Here is a 23,153-nt window from a genome sequence, read left to right on the forward strand (position 1 = left end):
TAAAGATTTTAGATCGACAAATTAGGAAACTCCAGTCTAAGGAAGTGGCTTTGATCAAAGTCTTGTGGCATAATCACTCAAGTAGTGAGGCCACATGGGAGGCAGAATCTGAAATGCGAGCCAAATATCCTCACTTATTTGATTCTTCAGGATAGAATTTTGTCTATTCAAATTCGGGGACCGAATTTTTTTTAAGGGGGGAAGTATGTGAAAACCCATATAGATTTATTATTTATTATTATTTTATTTTAATTAGCTAACAATAATTTAATATATTTATAAAAATATATATATTTTTTATTAGATGGTCTGCTTATTTATTTTTAGATATATATATTATTTTTGAAATTAAATATATATCTGCAATCTGAACAACCCAGTTTAATAATAACTCTTATCCCATTCTACACCTAATAGAACTCTTAAAATATATATATATACCCTAATCATCTCTTTTGCTAAATTTTACTCTCAAAACTTGTTTGTCACCTCCTTTTTCTATCAAATACTCTCAACAGAGAATTCCTAAATTTTTACTCCTATATTTATCACATTCGATTCTGTTTTCAAGGTAAGAATTCTCATTCCTTATTCAATAATGGGTGAATCTAATTTTATTTTATTTTTTTTGATCTGTTACAATTACTCTAAAAAAAAATTTATTTTCGATCATTGGTATTAAATTAGATTGATCATAATTATTATTAGATAATAATTTATTATTATATATATATATATATATACAAAAGTATAACTGTTCAGTTCGTCTCGTCCCTGTTCACATACCAATTGAAGCGTCCCGTCCGCGTCCCTGTTCACTTCTGTGCGTCCCGTCCCTGTTCATATATATATATATATATATATATATTTTGGAAGCGTCCCTGTTCATCGGTGCTCACTGTTCATACCTCTATATATATATATATATATATATATATATATAAGTTATTATTATTTGATATTTTCTTTATATTTTAGGTATGTAGGAGATTCAAATATTCATTCTGTCAGCTGAAATTGTTTCTCTTTTATTGAATCTAGCTATTATTTTGGAGGTTCCAGGTGAGTGGTAATTATAGTACATGGCACCATTTTTGTCCCTTTTAAAATTTCTTAGCATTAAGTTTGTTATTAAATGAAATTTTAAATCAATATTTTAACAATGATTTTATATGTGATTTTCTAGAGTTTTATTTTATTATTGAATTTTATTTCGATTTTGATTAAATAATTGATTTTGCCAACTATCTCTGCATTAAACCCATTAGGATTCCGGGAACAGGCCTTTAATGTATTTATATTGATTGATATTTGACTATAAAATTTTACTGATGTGTTACTGAATTGATTTGAGATTGATTTGATTTTATTGAATTGATTTGAGATTGATTTGATTTTATTGAATTGATTTGAGATTGATTTGATTTTATTGACTCTGAAACTATTGAAATACACTATTGGAATTGCACTATCGCTATTATTTGCTATCTGAAATTTTTTATTGATTTTGATTGATTTGTACAAATTGATTTTCTATTTTGAATTGGTACCTGTGCCCAGTATCTGTTTCTGTTATCTGGCCCCGCCGTGTGGACTATCACGGTATTAGGTTGCATTGTCGAGTCATGCATCATTGCAGTTTATGGTTTGCATTAGTATCATATGCATTGATATCTATGAAGGAGGAGGAAGGTATCTGATATCCGTAGCGCTTACCATCTGACCTTTGGTGATGTGGGGTATCATCACCCTGGTGCACTGTACCATAAAATTTTTATTGAATGAATTTCTTTTATATATATGTTTTGTGAAGTTATTTTATTAATGATTTTGACAGCATAAGCATGATTTTATTGAATAGAAAATTTATTGTGAAATTAATCAAGCGTCTGTCTGTTCCTATTCCGTTGTGTGCTATAATTATCATTCACTGAGCATCTAGCTCAAACCACGTTTTCTCTGTCATTATCCGTTTTGCATCAGTAGAATTCTGCAGCTGATCCAAATATTCAGTCCATTTTCTGGAGAGGGACAACTTTGATTTATTCTCATGGTATGCCCGAATTCATGTTTTCTCGGGCTAATAATTAGTTTAGTTTATTGAACAGTTTAAGTTTTTATTGAAATCTGTAGAGACTCCGCAGTTTACCTATGGGATATTTATGATGTTTATTCAGCATTTTGTTTAATTGAATTTTGTCTATTTTTGGGATTAGTAAGTGACAATATATTCATTTAAGATACTCTGATAAGGCTTGCATGATTTAAGAATACTTAAATTATGCGCCGGTCACGATTTAGAATTTTGGGTCGTGACAACCATTTTCATAAAAGCAAAGATAATCATCAGAAGGGTTGCTTTGGCTGTTGAATATGGTTCCATTAAAACTTTAGCTCCTTTGTTTTTTTTTTTTTATTCAAATTGTCCTGATCTTCTCTTCATTTTTTTCTTACCCTGCTTTGTTTTTCTCCCTCCATGTTTATTCCCTCTGTAACCACACTTTTTTTTTTCTTCTCTCATTCTATCTCTATTTTTTATCTTATGATAAATGCTACAAGTTGTGTCACACCCATTCTCCTAATTAAAACATGAGAAACCTGAAACTAAACTATAGTTTTCTATAAATAACTGATCAACTAATTATAAATAACTCATATAAACATAATTGTTTTTCTAGTGACTAATTAAATATATTAATAAATCAATTTATATATTAAGACATCATATTTACAAATATTATTTTAGATTCAAATATTTAGAGAACTAGAAAGAGGGACATTGAAAGCAAAGAGAATAAGATTTTACCTACTTTGGACCGCACCCGAAGGCTGCCTACATACCTTCATTTTAACATGAAGGATCAGGTCCACGTAGCTCTCAAATCGCTTATAATTGACATTTCTACTTTATACTTTCTGATTATCAATTCCACTACAAAATTTTTAACCATTTCCAAATTCTTGCCAAAAATTCAGCAACATCTTCCTTGTTGTAAAATGGACATTTCTCTCGGTCAAACACAAATTTCAACAAACAATTTTCAATTGAGACCAGCGCCCATCCAAAGTTTCACACACATAATAATAATAATAATAATAATAATAATAATAATAATAATAATAATAATAATAATAATACATAGATAGATAGATAGAAAGATAGATAAAATCCATTCTCTAATTCATTTTATTTTATTTTCCCCTTTAGCATCACAAAGAATACCTAAAATATTAGTATATGGTTCGACCTACCACTTCATAATTTCCAAATTATGAATATGGTAGTATGTCATTTAATCAACCTCAATTCCAACCTCATAGCCAAAGTTGATTTAATAATAATAAAATAGATATTTGACTCCAATTCAGAATGATTACATAATACAACAACTATAATAACCCCACTGTCAAGAATTTCATGTATCATTCAATCAACTAGAATTTCTTATATACAGCCAAAAAGAAAATCACAAAGCAATATTCGAGAAAAAAATTTTAATTATATTTCACTTACCCTTGGAGAAATAAGGCTCAGATTATTGTTATATTTAAATACACAAATTTTACCTATTTTTAGCAAACATAATTTAGGTTAGCTCGTAAACAAGACACTAGTGGAAGACGCTAGTCCCCTAGTTGAGCTTAGCAAATAGATGAAAATTAAATTGTTAAAGTATTTAATCTTGAAGGTCCTATAAAGATACAAAGCTGAATGAATTGGAATAATTAGAAATATACACACACACACACACACAAACGCAACTCAACTCAACTAAGCTTTTATCCCAAAAATTTGGGGTCGGCTATATAGATTCGCTTTTTCCACTCTGAACGATTTTGGGTTAAATCCTCAGAAATATGTAATGCTTCTAAGTCATGTTGTACTACTCTCCTCCAAGTCAATTTAGGTTTACCCCTTTTTTTCTTTCTATCCTCTAACCTAATGTGCTCTACTTGTCTAACTGGAGCCTCCGTATGTCTACGCTTCACATGACCAAACCACCTCAATCTCCCTTCTCTCAACTTATCTTCAATTAACACCACTCCTACCTTTTCTCTAATACTCTCATTACGGACTTTATTTAGTCTAGTATGGCCACTCATCCACCTTAACATTCTCATCTCTGCAACTCTTATCTTAGATGCATATGGCTCTTTCAGTGCCCAACACTCATTACCATATAACATAGTCGGTCGTATGGCTATACGGTAAAATTTTTCTTTTAATTTATTGGGAATCTTACGATCACATAAAATTTCCGTGGCACGTCTCCACTTCAACCATCCGGCTTTAATCCTATGACTAACATCCTCCTCACATCCCCCATCTACTTGAAAGATTGAGCCTAGATATTTAAAGTGATTACTTTTGAAATAGTACCACTCCATTCAAACTAACTCCTTCCCTTTGCTTCTCTACTGCGTTGGAGAACGATTGGATCACTTCTTTCTCTATTATAGATCCTTGATTCCACATCTCTCTCTCTCTCTCTCTCTCTCTCTCTCTCTCTCTCTTGTGTTAAGTCAATAAAGTCACAACTCGATTCCTTCATGAGATGGGGATGCCACAACGATGACTTGAGGTGGAGCAGCAGCTGATAAGATGCGATGAGGCGATGCCAAGGAGGAAGGAACTGCGGGGTGAGAGCTGCTGCTGCTGCTGGGCCGAAGTTTGGAGTGAGGGCTAAGAAGGGAGGCGGATGAGAAAAATAAAGAATCGATGGTGAATTGTGAAGATCTTTCTTAAGTTTTGTTTTTATTATTATTTTTAATTAATTCTTATTTAAATATCTCCCGCTCATTATTGTCGTTATATTGCCCTTTCTCTTTTCTTAGACTAACTAGAGTACTCTAGTCTTGCCATCATATGTCAACGCTTATTTTATTATAAATATTATTATTCACACAAATGCAAAGGTGGGGCGTTAAAAAATTATTTTTTAATAAAAAAATATAAAAATAATATTTAGAGAATTAAATAAAAATATTTAAATTATTAAAAAAATTTAAATTTAATATTTAGATAATAAAATTTTTATTTTTATTTTTATTTAAAAATATATTTTTTATAATATTATGTTTTTCATAAAATATAATTCAATTAATTAATTTTACAAAAATAGAGAGATTTTTTATCAAAAAATTTGCAGATGGACACATTTATTCATATATGCAAGTATCTATATATGCAATTATCAGGACTAAAATATGTAAGATACGGCTACTTCTGGTCGAAACTAGCACAAGAAGACCATTTGCTTCATTGTGTAGAAATGGACTCTCCCTGTGCTTCTTCCTTCGATTCTCCATTTGCTTCATCAATTACCATCTGTGAATTAGAGCTAGATGCAACCTCCTCCAAGATTTCATTTGTGCCATTATCCTCAGAAGCTTCCAATTCTGTAAATTCATTTGCTACATTGAGTAAAACAAGACTCTCCACAAAAGTATCCAAATAGAAGGAGTGTGCATTGCCCCGAATTTTTGTATCAAAGATTTCTTCTGTCTTTGGATCATAGAAAACTAGCTGTCCGAATAATTTTGCCAATAGAACCTTACCACTTTGCCTAAATGCAACTAACTTTCGTATCCATTTCAAATGTGATTCAAAATCAGGAATATCGAAAAGCTTGAGATCCTGGAACACCATATTCTTTCATCATCCAAACTGTAAAACAGCCTTCCCCAGAAAATTTAAAAGATGCAGCCAGCAGAAGTGATCCATCAAAAACTGCAACATCCACAAACTGGTATTTCTTAACCAAACAATCTGGTACCTCCATTTCTCCAAACACCTCTTCTCCCAAGGAAAACGACACAATCGCATCGCATACACCATGCCCATAACCTCGCTTAGCGGCAACCCAATGACAAGGTCCATTCAGAAAAGCAGAAGTTGAGCGCGCAGTGATGACATATTTCAGATTATTATCAACCTTTCTCCAACCCCTACTTCTCAAACTGTAAATCTCAACAAAAGGCCGAATCTCACCAAAGTTAAAATGCGAGCACACTATTCTCACAAGCTTATAATCATCAGTAGTGGAATCAAAGCCAAACCCAAGTGAGGGTATATAGGGTCCATATGAGGTAAACGTAAAAATAGGACAAGGAATGTTAACGATCTTTCTAACACTAGGATTCCATAAAGCAGCTCTCTCAGTGTATTTGCCATAAACATCATAAGATAGACAAAAGACCCCATTACAAGAACCCACTATATTAGCTAAACGCTTTATGCCTTTAAATGGGCAATCAAGTTCTTCAACAGGGTTTGCAGGGAAAGACTCATCGGGGTATAGCAAATAACGCACATTTTCTTTAAATGGCCAAACCCATCCAGTTTAACGAATTAGACGTTTCAGTCTCATCCTTTTAATTTGATTCCATTTTTAAATGTCTTTTGCTGATTTTAAAAAATATTATAGAGTTATAGTTCTTTACCCTTATGAAAAGAATTTGAATAAGAAAAATAAAATGGGAGAAATTAGATTTCTTTTCTTTTATTTTCCATTCATTTTTCTCAATAATCCTCAGAGTTCAAATTTCACATACTAAGAAACAATAAAAAAATACAAAAAAAATTAAAAAATAAAACATCAAATTTCATTAATTAAAATCCCAGAAAATTGATGCAACTTGCTTGTTTTTTGGATCACTACTAACCCAAAGGTAACGTGATGATTATATTTGCCCTCAAGGACGTAGTATGCTAAAGGAACCTTGGAACTGATTTCCAATGCCAAAATGAACCATCAATATCCAAACAAACGTAACAAGCTCTCCGCCTTTGGTTAATTGTCGAACATGGGAAGTCGCAGTGCAATGATTTGCAGCATATGACATCATCTCCACCCACACACTGCTCAGTATCTTCCATTTCTGTTATTTCAATTTTTTCAGTTCTTTGGCTAACGCACTTGCTGTGAACAATACAGATTTGCTTCCATCTCCCTTCACTTCTGTTGACTGAAACTCTGTATTCACTTCAAGAATCATTTGACATGCTTTCTTTAGTTTATATGATCTTATGTCTTTCTTTCTAAAAAATCTTTCAGCATCAGCACAGGTATCTTTAAACCTTACCTTACAAATTCCTGCCACAGTAGCCATCATTGTCGAATGCATAATTAGAAGATACAGCATGTAATCTGACAAAATCTTACTGAATTCTTTTTCATCACTCTGATTTTCCCTCTCCTTTTTATCATTGATCAAGAGCTCAGTTGCAATGTGCCACATCAGGATGCTCTCGTCATAAGGGACAGCAAGAACATAAGATATTAACTCGTCATTCCTTTGTTTATCCAAACAATTAGTTTGAAGAACCCAGTCACCTCTAGCTGAAAATATTTTTCTGACAGTTTCTGAATCATCTATCAACCGAGATTTCTTTTGCAGCTCACTGAAAATATATTCCCAGAGCTCCATTGTCAGTGGCTCGCTGGAAACACATGTTATCTCATCCAGAAAATCCTTGAGGCCCACACGATCGATGAGCCCATCCTTGAAAGTATTCAGGCCCTGGATGGCCTTATCAATTCACAATAATTGAGTGAACTTTCTGGGTCTAGTCTTTATGCATTGACAGAAATTGTTGGTGATGCCATATTGACGAAAAATTTTATCAATTCCCAAATAGGAATGATTGAGATTATGGATCTTGCTTGGACATTCTGTGAAACAGTATCTTATCAAGTTATGGCCAGACACAGATTCAGGCCACCTGCGAAAAGGAAGGGGCGCTGTCAAATTTTTATGTTTGTCTGGTTCAAGGTCAACCTTCTTTGATTTCTTTAGACTGAGGAAGTTTCTGAAGAGATTCTGAAGAGATTCAATGCCCAATGAGGTGATCTTTCTCTAGGCCAGGTGAATTTCTCCAGGACAGTCACCACTGTCCAGTTTGAGAAAATGGCCATGAGGAATGATAATGTATCGAGTCCTATGGCACCAAACAGCAGAGAATAAGTAAGCTCAACATCAAACTTGTCAAAAGCATACTTCTTTACCTGGAAATGGAAGATGGCAAGGGCTACCACGACTTAACTAAATGATATGGAGCGGAAAAACATGCCCACTTTGAGTGAAAAATGACTACTTTCGTGTAGAGAACTTCATAGAAGAAGCTGAGCTCTACTGCTATTACTTTGAGAGCATCTTCTGCAGATATGCTATTGAAAAAGTTTCGGCTCTCATCGCGCTCCTTGGAGCTGAGGATGAGATCAACAATCAGTCCCTTGAAGATTTTGAAGAACTCGCAAGCGTCCTCCACCACTTTGACATCGTCTAAGCCTCTTTTTTCCTGACGCATATCTGTAACCTCGGTTTCTCCTTCAGGTTCAGACGTTTTCTTTTTTCCGATTTCGTCTGGTTTCTCTTAATGTACCTCCGAAAGCTTGGCATAATTGACACCAGGATCCGGATTTTTGAGCATGGAATCTCTGAATTTATCCTTGCTCGCAAAATACAAAGAAGTAGTGCCCTCCAAATATTTGATTATCCCTGCCAGAAACAGAGTACTGTTGGGATCATAACCCTGTTTGTGGGAAGTGTTTTAATGAACACTTAAACAGTAGCAACGGCCTTGGTTATGAATGCAAGCAACTGCCTGAGCCACAATTGGTTATCCTCAATAGAAAAAGCAATGATAGTGTCTGGGCCTCCAAGATGCGCCAAAAGAAAAGGAGCCCTAAACGCCAAGAGATCACCATTTTCATAAGAGCCAAGATAATCATCAGAAGGGTTGCTTTGGCTGTTGAATATGGTTCCATTAAAACTTTACCTCCTTTGTTTTTTTTTTTTAATTTATTTATTCAAATCATCCTGATCTTCTCTTCATTTTTTTCTTACCCTGCTTTGTTTTTCTCCCTCCATGTTTATTTCCCTCTGTAACCACACATTTTTTTTCTTCTCTCATTCTATCTCTATTTTTTATCTTATGATAAATGCAATGCTATAAGTTGTATGTGTAAAAAGATTAATAAGTTGTCTTAGATCTCCAAGGAATAAAGATGAAAATGCAGGAAAATCATTTCTCAATAGAAAATGCATAAAAATAATGCTTAGAGAATTGAATGAAAATACTTGAATTGTTAAAAAAATTTAAATTTAGTATTCATATAGCAAAATTTTCATTTTCATTTGGAAATATGTTTTCATAATATTGTATTTTTAAAAGGATATAGCCCAACAAATTAATTTTATTCAAATAGAGAGATTATATAGTAATTTCACTAGTATTAAAATTCACTAACTAATAAAAAATTTGACAAAAATTTTACAGACTGATACATTTATTCATATATGCAAATATCCATACATGCAATTATCAGGACTAGAATATGTACGATACTGCTACTTCTGGTCGAAACTAGCACAAGAGACCATTTGCTTCATTGTGTAGAAATGGACTCTCCCTGTGCTTCTTCCTTTGGTTCTCCATTTGCTTCATCAATTACTAGCTGTGAATTAGAACTAGAAGCAACATCCTCCAAGATTTCATTTGTGCTATTATCCTCAGAAGCTTCCACTTCAGTAAATTCATTTGTTTCATCGAGTAAAACAAGACTCTCCACAAAAGTATCCAAATAAAAGGAGTGTGCATTGCCCCAAATTTTTGTATCAAAGATTTCTTCTGTCTTTGGATCATAGAGAACTAGGTCTCCAAAGGATTTTGCCAATAGAACCTTACCACTTTGCCTAAATGCAACTAACTTTCGTATCCATTTCAAATGTGAAATATTGAAAAGTTTGGTCCAAGATCCTGGAATGCCATATTCTTTCATCATCCAAACTGTAAAACAGCCTTCTCCTGTCAATTTAAAAGAAGCAACCAGCAAAAGTGATCCATCAAAAACTGCAACATCCATATAGTGATATTGATGATAGTTATGACATTTTTGCTGTCACATTATGCAGAAATTGTATCATTTTAATCAATGTACTTTGCCTAATTTTTTGGTTTTGAAAGTATGGCTAAGTATGGCCAAGTATGGCTCTCTGATTTTTAGGTAGAAAAGCTGATGTAAACAGTAATTTAACATGCACCTTTTGTAATGCTATATATGTATATGTATTAAAGGAATGAAACTAGTTTTTTCTCCACTTCTTTGTCTGAAACAACCTGCAGATATTTCTTAACCAAACAATCTGGTACCTCCATTTCCCCAAACACCTCTTCTCCCAAAGAAAACGACACAATCACATCCCGTACACCTGGCCCATTGCCTCGCTTAGTGGCAACCCAATGACAAGCTCCATTCAGAAAAGCAGACGTTGAGCGCGCAGTGATGAAATATTTCAGATCTTTTTTAACCTTTCTCCAACCCCTACTTCTCAAACTGTATATCTCAACAAAAGGCCGAATCTCATCAAAGATAAAATGCGAATACACTATTCTCACAAGCTTATAATCATCAGTAGTGGAATCAAAGCCAAACCCAAGTGAGGGTATATAGGGTCCATATGAGGTAAACGTAAAATTAGGACAAGGAATGTTAACAATCTTTCTAAGACTAGGGTTCCATAAAAAAGCTTTCTCAGCGTATTTGCCATAAACATCATCAGATAAAAAAACCCCATTGCAAGAACCCACTATATTAACAAAACGCTTTATGCCTTTAAATGGGCAATCAAGTTCTTCAACAGGGTTTGCAGGGAAAGACTCATCTGGGTACAGCAAATAACGCACACTTTCTTTAAATGGCCAAACAAGTTCTCTGGTGCTGTAACTAAAGAAAAGTAGGCCACTGTTCCTTGCAGCGTTTTTCTTGAGATGTTGGGCTATGAAAGAAGGGTCGGCGATCAAAGAGTACCAGGTCTTGGAAACGCATCTGCATTTGAGGAGTGATTTAACTGGCAATCTTGACAAAACTTCCGCGAGCAATTCTTGAGGAAGATGATCAGACATTTTTCTTTTTGTTCTTCTTGCTGCGTCTGCTCTGGTTTATTGAGCTATGGATCTACTGGCTTTGAAAAAAATACTGGGCCTCAGATAAGAGGTTGCCGAGAAGTAGCAAGCTCATTCAGTTTATCGAATTGGCGGGAACAGTTTATTGAGCTAGAGCGTCGAGCTGGCAATGTAGTTAGGCACCAGCTGTCTGTTTCTTTGTATATAAACAATAGACGATCCTGGAATAGAGGCAGTTACTCTTTCGTTCTACACAAAATTTTTCGTCTTCAAATCCAAATCTATTTTCAAATTTCTTTTGCTGATTTTAAAAATATTATAGAATTTAGCATCCAGCGAGTCATCAGCAACATAAAGAACTTCTTTCAGTTCTATGAGCCAGTCCTTGACCTCATTATTCAAGGCAGACTTCTCCTCTGCATCAAGAAGAACAGCATGGATTGAGGAGACTCCTTTCTTGACTTTCTCGAGTTCATTCTTGACACCCCACAACAGCCAAATCTCTTGGAGAAAGATAGAATCCAGTTTGTTAATGATGTCTCCAGCAAAATTGAAGAGAACCATTTCAGTCATTTTTGGAAAAAGAGGCAAATGTTGTCGTGAAGAGATACTGCAAGAAATGGCAAAATATTTATGAGACTTGTGCATTACATCTGAACTCTATGCCTTGTGTCGACAAGCATACGTACTTCTTCTATTACGTATATAATAAATAAAATACATTAATCTTATTTTATGATGTAAATGATTTTTTTTTAACTCAAAAGTTTTTGTAATTAAATTTATTATTTACAAATTATCATATTATTTTTTAATAAAAATAAAAATAAAAATAATAATATTTTTATTCAATCTTGAAAGAATTTCTGTAATCACATCTTGAGGAAGATGATCTGACATTTTTGTATTTGTTCCTCTTGCTGCGTCTGCTCTGTTTTCTGTGTGACATAACACAAAACAAAGTTACGGATAATAATGGGCTCCATCCAGTTTGATGCCTGTCTTTAAAAGCCCTGTTCAGATGAATTTTATTATTAATAACTATTTATCAATGAAAATTATTTATTTATTATAATATTATCAAACTATATTTAAATTATATTATAATATAATTTAATTTTAAAATTAAATAAACAAGTATTTTATATACAAATATTTTATTAAAATTAATAAAAAAAATAATTTTTAAATTTATTAAAATTAATGTAAATAATTTATTTAAATTATCAGAGAAAAATAAAATTTTTAAAGTGAATATAAGAACAAATGCTAATAAAAATTTATAGTGTAATTATAAAATTAAATGAGTTCAAACTAACTAATACACTATTTTCAATTGAAATTGCCATCTCCTTTCCACGCTTCCAAATTCCCTAGGTTTTTCAAATGATCCAAAGCTATCTTCCGGGAGCTGGTTTTCATCAATATCGGTGAAGACATTGTCAGAGTTTGATGGGGAATTAGCAACAGAAAGCTTCCATGACATTGAGATCCCATTGGAGCTTCTTGAACATGGTGGATTTGAGAGCGCATTGTCGACCTGATTGAAAATGATTCTTATGGTTTGTGCACATCCTGCTGCACTACTTGCAGTTTTGTCAAATGAATAATTTAAAAAATCAATGTGGAAAAGCATATTTCTATTGTTCCACAGGAGCTACTTAGTGCATATTTCTTAAAATTATTACAAAATTTAAATATGTTTGGTGATCACTTATAATCTAGCGTTTAGTATTTTAATTTAGTCAAAATATTATCTCTATTTTTACATTTAACGGCTAATCAAACAATTATTTTTATCGAATATTTCTGTTTTAAATCATTATATAAATAATTAACCACTACCCATTAATATTTAATAGCTTATAGCTATTAAAACAATTAACAGTTATTAAAATAGTTAATATTGGTGAATTCAAAAGATAATGAAAGCCAAAATATGCTTAACATAATATGCAAAAAAAGTATCTGGTTGTGCATAAAAATCACTTGAATGCGAATAATTTATTTAAAGTTGAATTCAAGTTAGTATAATTCAACTTAAAATTGATTTATTTAAATTAATTAAAATAATGTTATTTTAATTTAAAATTATTTTTTAAAAATTAATGTTTTAATTTAAAAACAAACTCAAAATCACATATTGGTTCAAATATTATTTAATTTTTTATTTTGATGATACTTTTTTTAAAAAAATTAATTCCTTGCCTTCAAAATTAACAAAATTTGTAGAATATTAGAATAATTAACTCAATAGACAATTATCAATTAAAAAGTAAATTTAGAATAATAAAATAATGATTTTAATATATTGAAATATTATGTACTAAAATATATACAGTGACTATGGAGGGACGGAATGTGAGGCTTCTTTCTCTTTTCAATTGTCATTCAATAACTATGAGACAATGGCAATGGTGAGGGCCAAGATTTATCATTTTAATTAAGTTTAATGGAAAAAAAATTAATTTTTTTAGCAATGTTAATTTGATTTCAAAAATTTATTGTATTGATGATTAACTATTAAAATTAATTTACATTATGTTTTTAACGGTTTATCTCTCCAATTTTAACAATTGATTTCTCTAATTTCAAATTGTAGTTATAATTATTATTGCAGTCCATGAAAATTTATTGTGGACATGAACTTGCAAACCATAAAATAAATGGGTCATAAGTTCACCGGGTATGGACCCGATAAGATAATCCGACGCTTAAGTTAGAGCAGATACGAGTGAATAGTATATTGGATTGATTAAGGAGAAAGAACATACCCCTATAGATAATATGATCTCTTTACATAGGATATAAACAATAGTTGATTATAGTAAGTCAACTATATAATTATATGGATATTATTAGTTAGTATAATTATAAGATTACAGTTCTATTTATAGTGCATAATTATAGACATTGCTATATTTGACAATCTTACCAAGATTGCTTATCTTTAATCAATATTCTTTTATTTTATCGAGTGGGTCTTACAGTGATTGAACTAATTGAACGAATCTCATAATTGAATTATTAAATATCATTAGGCTCATGAGCTATCTAAAAGCTCAAGTTATTGAATTAACTATTTTTATTTTGAGGAGTTATATCAATTATAAAAAAAAAATTATTAAATTCGATATATTAATTAAATATATATTAATTAAAAAATAATTAATTATAAAACATATAATATAAATAAATAAATATAATCAAGAAAATTTTAATTATTTATAATCAAACTTTTAACATTTATTAAATTATATATTATTTTTAAATTTTAAATAAAAATATTCAAATAATATAATACATAAAAAAATTTATAAATGTGTAAATATATTTTTAATACCTATTAAATATTAAGATATATTAAAAAATAAATAAACATATTACTTTATAAAATATATTATATTAATATAAAATAATATATATATATATATATATATATATATATATATATATATATATATTAAAACAAAAAACATATAACTTTCAACCTTTGAGTTCAATTCTCCTTATAAATATTAAAAAAAAAATTACTTCTATTAATTAATCGAATTGATTGAATGGCCTGGGTCACATTGAATATTTTCTTATCTAGTTTAATTATAAATTTAAATTGATTTAAAGTTCAATTCACTAATTCATCAATTCGATTAGTAGATTTAATTTGTATTTAATAATTATTAAAAAAATCAAAAAATTTCAATTTCTTTTACCACTATACCTTTTAAGTATCATAAATTTGTTCCTAATCTATTAATCTAGAATTAGTAGGGTAATTTTTAAATGAGAAAATTATAAAAAAGTGTCCTATGATTTTACCTCATTTTCGCTTCAAGGTCTATGATTCACTTTGTGATAAAAGCGGTACTTTATGGTTTCGCACTATTATCAAAATGTAACTTTCCGTCTCTCTTCCGTTAGTTGCTATTGATGTAGACATTATTGACCGACATAGACGTCTTTTAGTGGTTGATGTAGATTAAAATAATATTATTTAATTTTCAAAATTTTAATATTATTTTTTTAATATTCTCACGTTAAAAAAAATAATAAGTGATCTTATTTAGCCTAGCCAAAGAGGAATTTGAGAAAAGTTTATTCTCCTCAAATAACATTCTCATCCAAATTATGAGTGAATAATCTCAATTGTGTGAAATTGATCAAGGGTTAGAGATTGAATTAGTTGTTCAAACAACTTTTAATCTTTTTCTTTTATTTTCTTAATTTTTATTCATTTATAAATAAAATAAATTTATTAAATAATATTATTTTAATCCACGTCAACCTTTAAAAGCCGTTTACATTAATCATTATTGTCCACATTAATAGCAACTAATAGAAAAGAGCTCTGTCAGTGCACTACTGGTACTGGTGCTGCGGCTACTGCGGCTGCTGGGACTGATCTCCAGTATCTACGCGATGGAAAACCAACGCACTAAGCATAATACTTAGTGGTGCATAATTTATAATAACAATAATTTAACAATTGAAATAATATATACAAATCATAATTTCTGGGTCTTTTATATTTTTATTGCTCTTTGGAAGCAATTAACATTATCGGGATTTTTTATGATTACTTATTGTATTTTAAGTCTTAATTAATTTTTATCAGTGCCCAAGAAACCTATAACAAATTATAAAGCTGGATGCACGAGTATATACTGGTTAGACAACCATATGTCTATCCAGCATACGTCTGTCAGGCACAAGGCCAGCTGTCGGGCACGAGACCCGCTGTCAGGCTTGTAAAGCCAGAAATAAAGTAGGCACAATGGCCAGTAAGTAGGCATATAGCATGTAGAACAATCATACCAGACATATATTGTCAATTCATGATTTTCTCGGTAGGCAGTACTGCTATCTGTAGTCCCTAATTGGTATACCAATTTATCCAAACTAAATAAATAAGTCTAGGTATGCTATGGGCAATTAAACATTTTTAATTATTTTAGCACTATTTACCGTTACTATTTTCTGGTATTGTTCATTGGTACCATTAATTTCATATTAATAGGATATTAGTCCCAATTTACATATTCATATCATTTTTAATATTAATTATCCTTATGAGTATTTTAATTATCATATATAGCATTTTTCTCATGAACCTTTCTTTAGGTTCATGTTGCTGTGTTATTTTTATCTAGGAATTTGACTAGGTTAGGGTATCTATTTAGTCACACCTCCTTCATAACAATTTCTCCTCTATGTTTAAACTTAAATTTCAGTTTTTTGAATCACTGAATTTGAGGTTATAGAACTCAAGTTATGGTCAAAATATCATAACTGGTCCCTGTGCCTCTAAGCTGTTCAGAATTTACAATTCTTGGTCAATAAACTTTGACCAGTCATTTGATCATTTTATGGTCATTTTTAGACTTAGGTTCCTTCACAAGATATGTTCCTCTATGTCTTAGGGACTCCCAGGTACAATTTCATAATTTTTCAAGCTTGGTATAGTGAGTTATAGTCAATGTATTAACCTAGACTCTCAATCCTATAAAGGCAATAACCAAACTTCAGGGCAGTATGTCTGGCCCTCTTTTTAGGGTCTTTACACTTAGAATTTGGCAAAGGTGTCTAAATCAATGTTGTAGCCCTAAGTATCATGTTTCCAGATCATATTAGCACATCTCAAATGGAATTTCCTAGTGGGAGTTATGGCCAAATGAACACATGGGTATCAAATGACATTCTGGGTTCCATTTAACATTTTCCAGATTTCAATTCCTAACTTTGGCTAATATTTACCCTAGGATGCAATGATTTCTAGAGCTTGGTCAAAACATAAAAATTGTTGTGCTATGTCTTATAAAACTTTTGGCACTAGTTTCACCAATTTGCAGCTTTGGACACCAAGTTATGGCATTTTTGCCAAAACTGGTCAAGCATACCAAAGTAACAGTATTTTGGATAATTTCTGGGTTGGCAGTTTTAGTGATCCAACTTGTGCTAACAATTTGATTTGGTTAAAGGCAAAACTGGGTCAAGTGGTCTTCACGAAAAGTGTAGCCCTGTGTCTAAACTTTCCATTGATGTAAATTTTAGGTCATTTGGACCAATGTAGAGAGAGTTATGACCAAATGAACATGTTATGACCAAATGAACATGTTCATTTGGTCATTTTATGAGTTTCAGTGTTTGGTCATCCGGGTTTGGGCAGAGAATTGGTCATGATTTTGGCAAAATTTGGACATGGTGTCTATATAAAAAATGGGCTATTTTGAGTCTATTTTCACCTTCAATTGGCCTCATACCAATTGGAGTCACACATTTTCAGTTATGGGTCAATAAACCCAATGGACTCATTGAGTCCAAACTTGCAGAAATTTGAACACTCCCAATATCTCAATTCCTTCAACTTTCTTACTTCAATTTACATGCAATACACTTCTATAAGCAACAATCTCAATTCAATAGGTCAATTTCAATATTTACACCAAGTCTTCAAGCATTTACACAAACCCTAGTTTTCAAAGTTTTAAATTTTTACAAACACTACATAATCAAACACTCAAACATTTCAACTCATCACACATTCTCATGGAACTATTTTTCATCACTTAAAAGCAACAAACTTCAAGTTTCATGACTGCCAAAAATTCAAGGGTTCTTTCCTCAAGATTTTCTTTTTGTTTCATGCACATTTTCACTTGATTTAGCATGATACTCATGCTTAAAGAATAGATTAAAAGTTTAAAGCACTAACCTTTGTGGTGACCCAACTTCAAGCTTCCTAAACTTCAACTTTTCTCCTCTTTATGGGTATCTATAGCTTCCTTAGGGTGTGGAGGATATTTTTTGTGAAGTGGGCTATGGGTTTTGGGTGGATTAAGCTTGAGAAATCAAGCTTGGAAGCTTGACATCAATGGAGGAAAGAAGGAGCAAAGGTGCCAGCTCTAAGGGGGAAAGAGAGAGAGAAGAAATGGAGGAAGAAGATGGAAGTGGGTAGGAGTTTGTCCTCTAGTGCCTATTTATAATTTTTTTTTTAATTTTTGTACTTTAAATTTTTTAATTTTCCTAAGCTTTTTCCTTTCTTTTCTTTTCTTTTCCTTTCTTTTCTTTTCTTTTCTTTTCTTTTCTCTTCTCATTTTTCTAATATATTTCATAAATTTTAATTAACGTTAATTATTTTCTTCTCTAAATTTTTATTTTAACATTTAGATCAAAATTCACCTTTGGGAGTGAAAATGACCGAAATGCCCTTCATAATGCATATCGAGTCATTTTTATTATTTTTGTACCAATTTATAAATCCTCTAAACTTTAATTTATTTTTTTGTAAATTTTTTCTATATTTTCTTAACATTTATTTCTTCAATTTATGCCTCTCACTATAGTTTAGGTGTAGTTCCAGACATTTTTTACTGTCCGAACAGACATGAGTCGTCGGAACAGTAAAATGTATGGACTACCTATGGTGAGGGCGTTACACTTTAGATCATTACACTAAAACCTGTAGCCTTTCACTCCAGATGCATACCCTAGAAATATGCATTTTCTTGCCCTCGGCTCAAGCTTACCATCTCTCACATGAGCATAAACAGAGCAACCAAATACTCTTAGCTGAGAGTAATCAACAGGTGAACCGGACCAGATCTCAAAAGGAGTTTTGCACTCAATAGTTGTAGATGGAGATCTATTAACCAAGAAACAGGCTATATTAATTGCTTCAGCCCATAAATCCTTTCCCAATCCTGAATGTGAGAGCATGCTTCGTGCTTCGTCACAAAGCGACCTATTCATGCGTTCTGCACTACTATTCTGTTGTGGTATCCTTGTACAAGTGCGATGTCTCACTATACCTTCATTGTTGCAGAATGCATTGAACTCACGATTGCAAAATTCCAACCCGTTATGAGTTTTAAGACGCTTGACCTTCTTTTCTGTCTGCTTCTCAATCATCGTCTTCCACTTTACAAAGGTTGAAAATGCCTCATCTTTTGTTTTCAGAAAATACACCCACACCATTTGAGAGTAATCATCAATCAAAGTCATGAAGTACCTGGCACCGTTCTTGGAAGGGATTCTGTTAGGACCCCATAGATCTGAGTGGATATAATCCACCGTTCCTCTGGTTTTACGCATTGCCTTTTTATCGAACTTCACCCTGGTCTGTTTGCCAAACACACACTATTCACAAAAGTCCATAGATTATGTTTTCTGCCCGTCCAACAAATCCTGCTTGCTTAACGCAGATAATCCTGTTTCACTCATATGACCAAGACACATATGCCACAATTGAGTCTAATTCTGATTATTGCTTCCGGATGCTACTGCAGCTACCCCTGAAACTGTACTGCCCTGAAGAAAATATAATTCTAAAACCAAACTACTCTTCATGAGTACTATAGAGCCGTTGCACACTTTGAGAACTCCATTCTCTGCATGGTATCTAAATCCATGAGAGTCAAGTGTCCCAAGAGAAATCAGGTTCCTCTTTAGTCCTGGAACATGCCAACACTCTATAGTTCTGACAACGCCATCAAACATCCTCAATCTGATGTTACCAATTCCTTCAACAGATAATGCACGATCATTGCCCAGAAACACCTTACCACTCATTTGTTTGTAAGTGACAAACTAGTTTCTATGGGGATACATGTTATAAGTAGCACTAGTATCAAGAATCTAGGAATTTTGTCCATGATCTGAACTCACGGATAAAATTTCTCCAGCATTGTCATCACCATCAGAATCAATAAAACTATCAAACACATTCGCAGAACTTTTTGGTTGCTTTCCCTTTTTATTTTTTAACTTGGGACAGTCTCTCCTGTAGTGACCTTACTCCCCGCACTCAAAACAGTTAGCCTTTTTAATTCTCAACTTAGATCTAGCCTTAGATTTCTTCCTGCTAGAAGAACCCTCCCTTGAATGTGTTCTTCCCCTGCTCACCAAACCTTCCCCCTCAAATCTTTCTCTATTATCTGGAAATTTCTTTTTCAACTCTTTCGATTTTAGAGAATTACTAACATTGTCTAGTGAAATACTGTCTTTCCCATATAGCAGATTATCAACAAAAGTTTCATAGGAGGGTAGCAAAGAATATAACACAATAAGGGCCTGATCCTTACTATCAATCTCAATATCAATATTCTTCAGGTCTATAATGATTGAATTAAATTCATCTAGATGTTCTTTAATGGGCGTACCTTCGCTCATTCTCAGATTGTAAAGCCTTTTCTTCAGATACAGGCAGTTGGTCAGCGATTTGGTAGAGTATAACTCCTCTAATTTCTTCCATGCAGCAGATGCTGAGCTTTCACCAGCAATCTCGCGTAGGACATTATTAGTTACGCTCATGAAAATCGCACTCAAGGTTCTCTCCTATAGATCAGCCTTCTCCGCCTCTTTTATACCTTTTGGAAAGTTATCCTCGATTGCCTTCCATAGACCTTGTAGGATCAAAGAAGATTTAATTTTAATCTTCCATAAATTGAAACTCGATCCACCATTAAACTTCTCCATCTCATACTTCGTTGAAGACAACGCCATCTGTAAACCCTAGGTTTTGTGCACAAAGCTCTGATACTGGTTTGTTATAATAAGCACGCAAATCTAAGGCACACACACAAATCGCACAATCACATAGTATTGAAAAGAGAAGAAGAATAACATAGAATTTAACGTGATTCAACCGTAAGGTCTACGTCCATGGGCAAGATAAGAGAAAAAAAAGTTCTACTATGATGAAAAGAGTAAGATACAATCAATCAGAACTCTCAAACCCTAACCCCAGTGTATTTCCCGAATATCTCACAACTCTACCACAAAGGGTAGAATATTACAATATTTATACTGGACCATACCGCAGGGGTATTGCCCCCAGATCCCCAAGGAGATCAGAGGTGGGCCTCGAGCCCGAGCCTATCAGCCCATGCCCTCCACTACCATGACAGATCTCACTTTTTATCTTAATCGGGTCGCAGCGTGAAAACTTTCAGGTTAGATCACAATTCGGGTTCATGAAAAAATATATCCAAAATTCAACGCCCAAATTTTCTGTATCAAAGATTTCTTTTGTGTTTGGATCACAGAAAACTAGCTCGCCACCTCCTTATGCCAATAGAATCGTACCATTTAGCCTATATGCTACTAACTTTTATGTCCCTTCCAAATGTGAAATCTTGCAAATACGCTACTTTCACCAACTTATAATCGTCAGTAGTGGAATCAAAGCCAAACCCAAGTGAGTGTATATAGGGTCCATGTGAGATAAACGTAACATTAGGACCAGGAATGGCAACAACCTTTCTAACACTAGCGTTCCATAAAGCAGCCCCGTCAATGTATTTGCCATCAACATCATAGATAGACAAAAGACCCCATTACAAGCACTCACTATATTAACAAAAAGCTTTAAGCCTTTAAACGTTTTAACCCAATGGACATTTTTCATTCTTGCTGCGTCTGCTCTGTTTCATTGAGCCATGGATCTACTGGCTTTGAAAAAATACTGGGCCTCAGATAAGAGGTTGCTGGGAAGTCGCAAGCCCATCCAGTTTAACAAATTGGACATTTGAGTTTCATCTTTCTAATTTGATTCTATTTTCAAATTTCTTTTGCTGATTTTAAAAATATAATGGTATTTAGTTCATTACCCTTATGAAAAGAAATTGAATTAAAAAAAATTAAAGAGAAAAGAAATGAAAGTAAATCTAATCTCTATGATAAATTATTACAATATGATAGAAATACAATTTTTTCTAAAAAAAAATAAAAATATAATTATACTCTCTTTTCTATGTTTAAAGACATTTCACATATTAAGAAACAAGCATAAAATAGAAAAAAAAAAAAAATCTAATTTCATGGATTAAAATCTCAGTATCATTTGAAAATAGAGTATGTTTCATAACATTCAAAAATCAAATGGGAAGACCTAATCATTTGAAAATATGCATATGACATGTTGTATTTGGGACTAGCTGACGAAGATTCAAGACACAGAGCTATGTTTTAAGAGTCGATATTAAAATGTAATGCTAGAACTAAATTTGCAATAACAAAGGCTCGTTAATGCTCCACTGAGCTTATGCACGGTACTACTACTTCTGGTCCATACTAGCACAAGAAGACCATTCGAATATTCAGTTGCCGGAATTTGTACAATGTTTGCAGCAGAATCGTGCTCCCCAGGACACAATTTGCTTTATTCTGTAGAAATGGACTCTCCCTGTGCTTCTTCCTTCGATTCTTCATTTGCTTCATCAATTACTATTTGTGAATTAGAAGTAGATGCAACCTCCTCGAACATTTTATTTGCTTTATTCAGGATAATAGGACTGTTGGCATTCTTGTTCCCTTTACTGTTGTTCTGCAAGTCCTTGTCCACACCATTAGGAGAAGAAGAATCCTCCTTTGAAACTCCATTTGTGCCATCATCCTCAGAAGGTTCCTCCTCTGCAAATGCATTTGCTTCATCAAGTAAAACAAGACTCACCACTAAAGCGTCCAAATAAAAGGAGCGTGCATTGCCCAAAATTTCCGTAGCCGAGATTTCTTTTGTAGAACCTTACCATTTTACCTAAATGCAACTAACCTTCGTATCCATTCCAAATGTGAAATGTTGAAAAGTTTGGTCCAAGGAATAAAGACTACAATTGAATGAAAATTATTTCTAAAAAGTTAGAAAATTGAATGAAAATATTTGAACAATTGAAAAAAGAAAAGTGTATTTAAATTTAGTCTTTATGTAATAAAATTTTTATTTTCATACTGGAATATATTTTTCATAATATTATGTTTTTCAAAAGATGGAGACCAACTAAATAGTAGTTTGATTGGTATTAAAATATATTGACTAAAAATTTGATGAAAAAGCTAAATAGTCTAGTGAAATCAAAATATAAAATCTGAATAGTATATTTTTAAAATAAAAAGACTAAATAATTAATTTTATTAAAATAAAAAATTAAATAGTAAATTTTGTCATAAGATAATGATTATGTATTTATCAGAAAAGATCACACATTTATTTTTTAAAATAAAATATTGAATTGAAAATTAGTTTGTCAAAAAAATAATATTATTATTTAGTAAAGTTGCCTTCAGAAACGTTGTTGTTTATGGTTTTTTATATTGTTTTTGAGAGAAAAACATAAAATCTGTTGAGTTAAATTATTATTGTTTTCTCTTTTAAGTATTCTCTCGTAACTGCATTTCATTTTGTGGTGACTTTTTTTAAGTGAGACCCCTTTCTATGGAGTAATTATATGCTATTATCCTAATTTCACGT

At 32.3% G+C, this 23,153-nt stretch overlaps 1 protein-coding gene across 1 annotated transcript; it reads right to left on the reverse strand.

Annotated features, from left to right (window-relative positions):
• Positions 1-9,392: 9,392 nt before the first annotated feature.
• Positions 9,393-10,909, reverse strand: LOC131181972 (F-box protein CPR1-like). Its single transcript, XM_058150583.1, has 2 exons — positions 10,138-10,909; positions 9,393-9,883 (listed from the first exon to the last, which is right to left on the reverse strand). Exons 1-2 carry the CDS (start codon positions 10,907-10,909, stop codon positions 9,393-9,395), a joined length of 1,263 nt encoding a protein of 420 aa, XP_058006566.1.
• Positions 10,910-23,153: the final 12,244 nt, after the last annotated feature.

Source organism: Hevea brasiliensis, chromosome 8 (assembly GCF_030052815.1).
Source record: "Hevea brasiliensis isolate MT/VB/25A 57/8 chromosome 8, ASM3005281v1, whole genome shotgun sequence".
NCBI classification, from domain to species: Eukaryota; Viridiplantae; Streptophyta; class Magnoliopsida; order Malpighiales; family Euphorbiaceae; genus Hevea; species Hevea brasiliensis.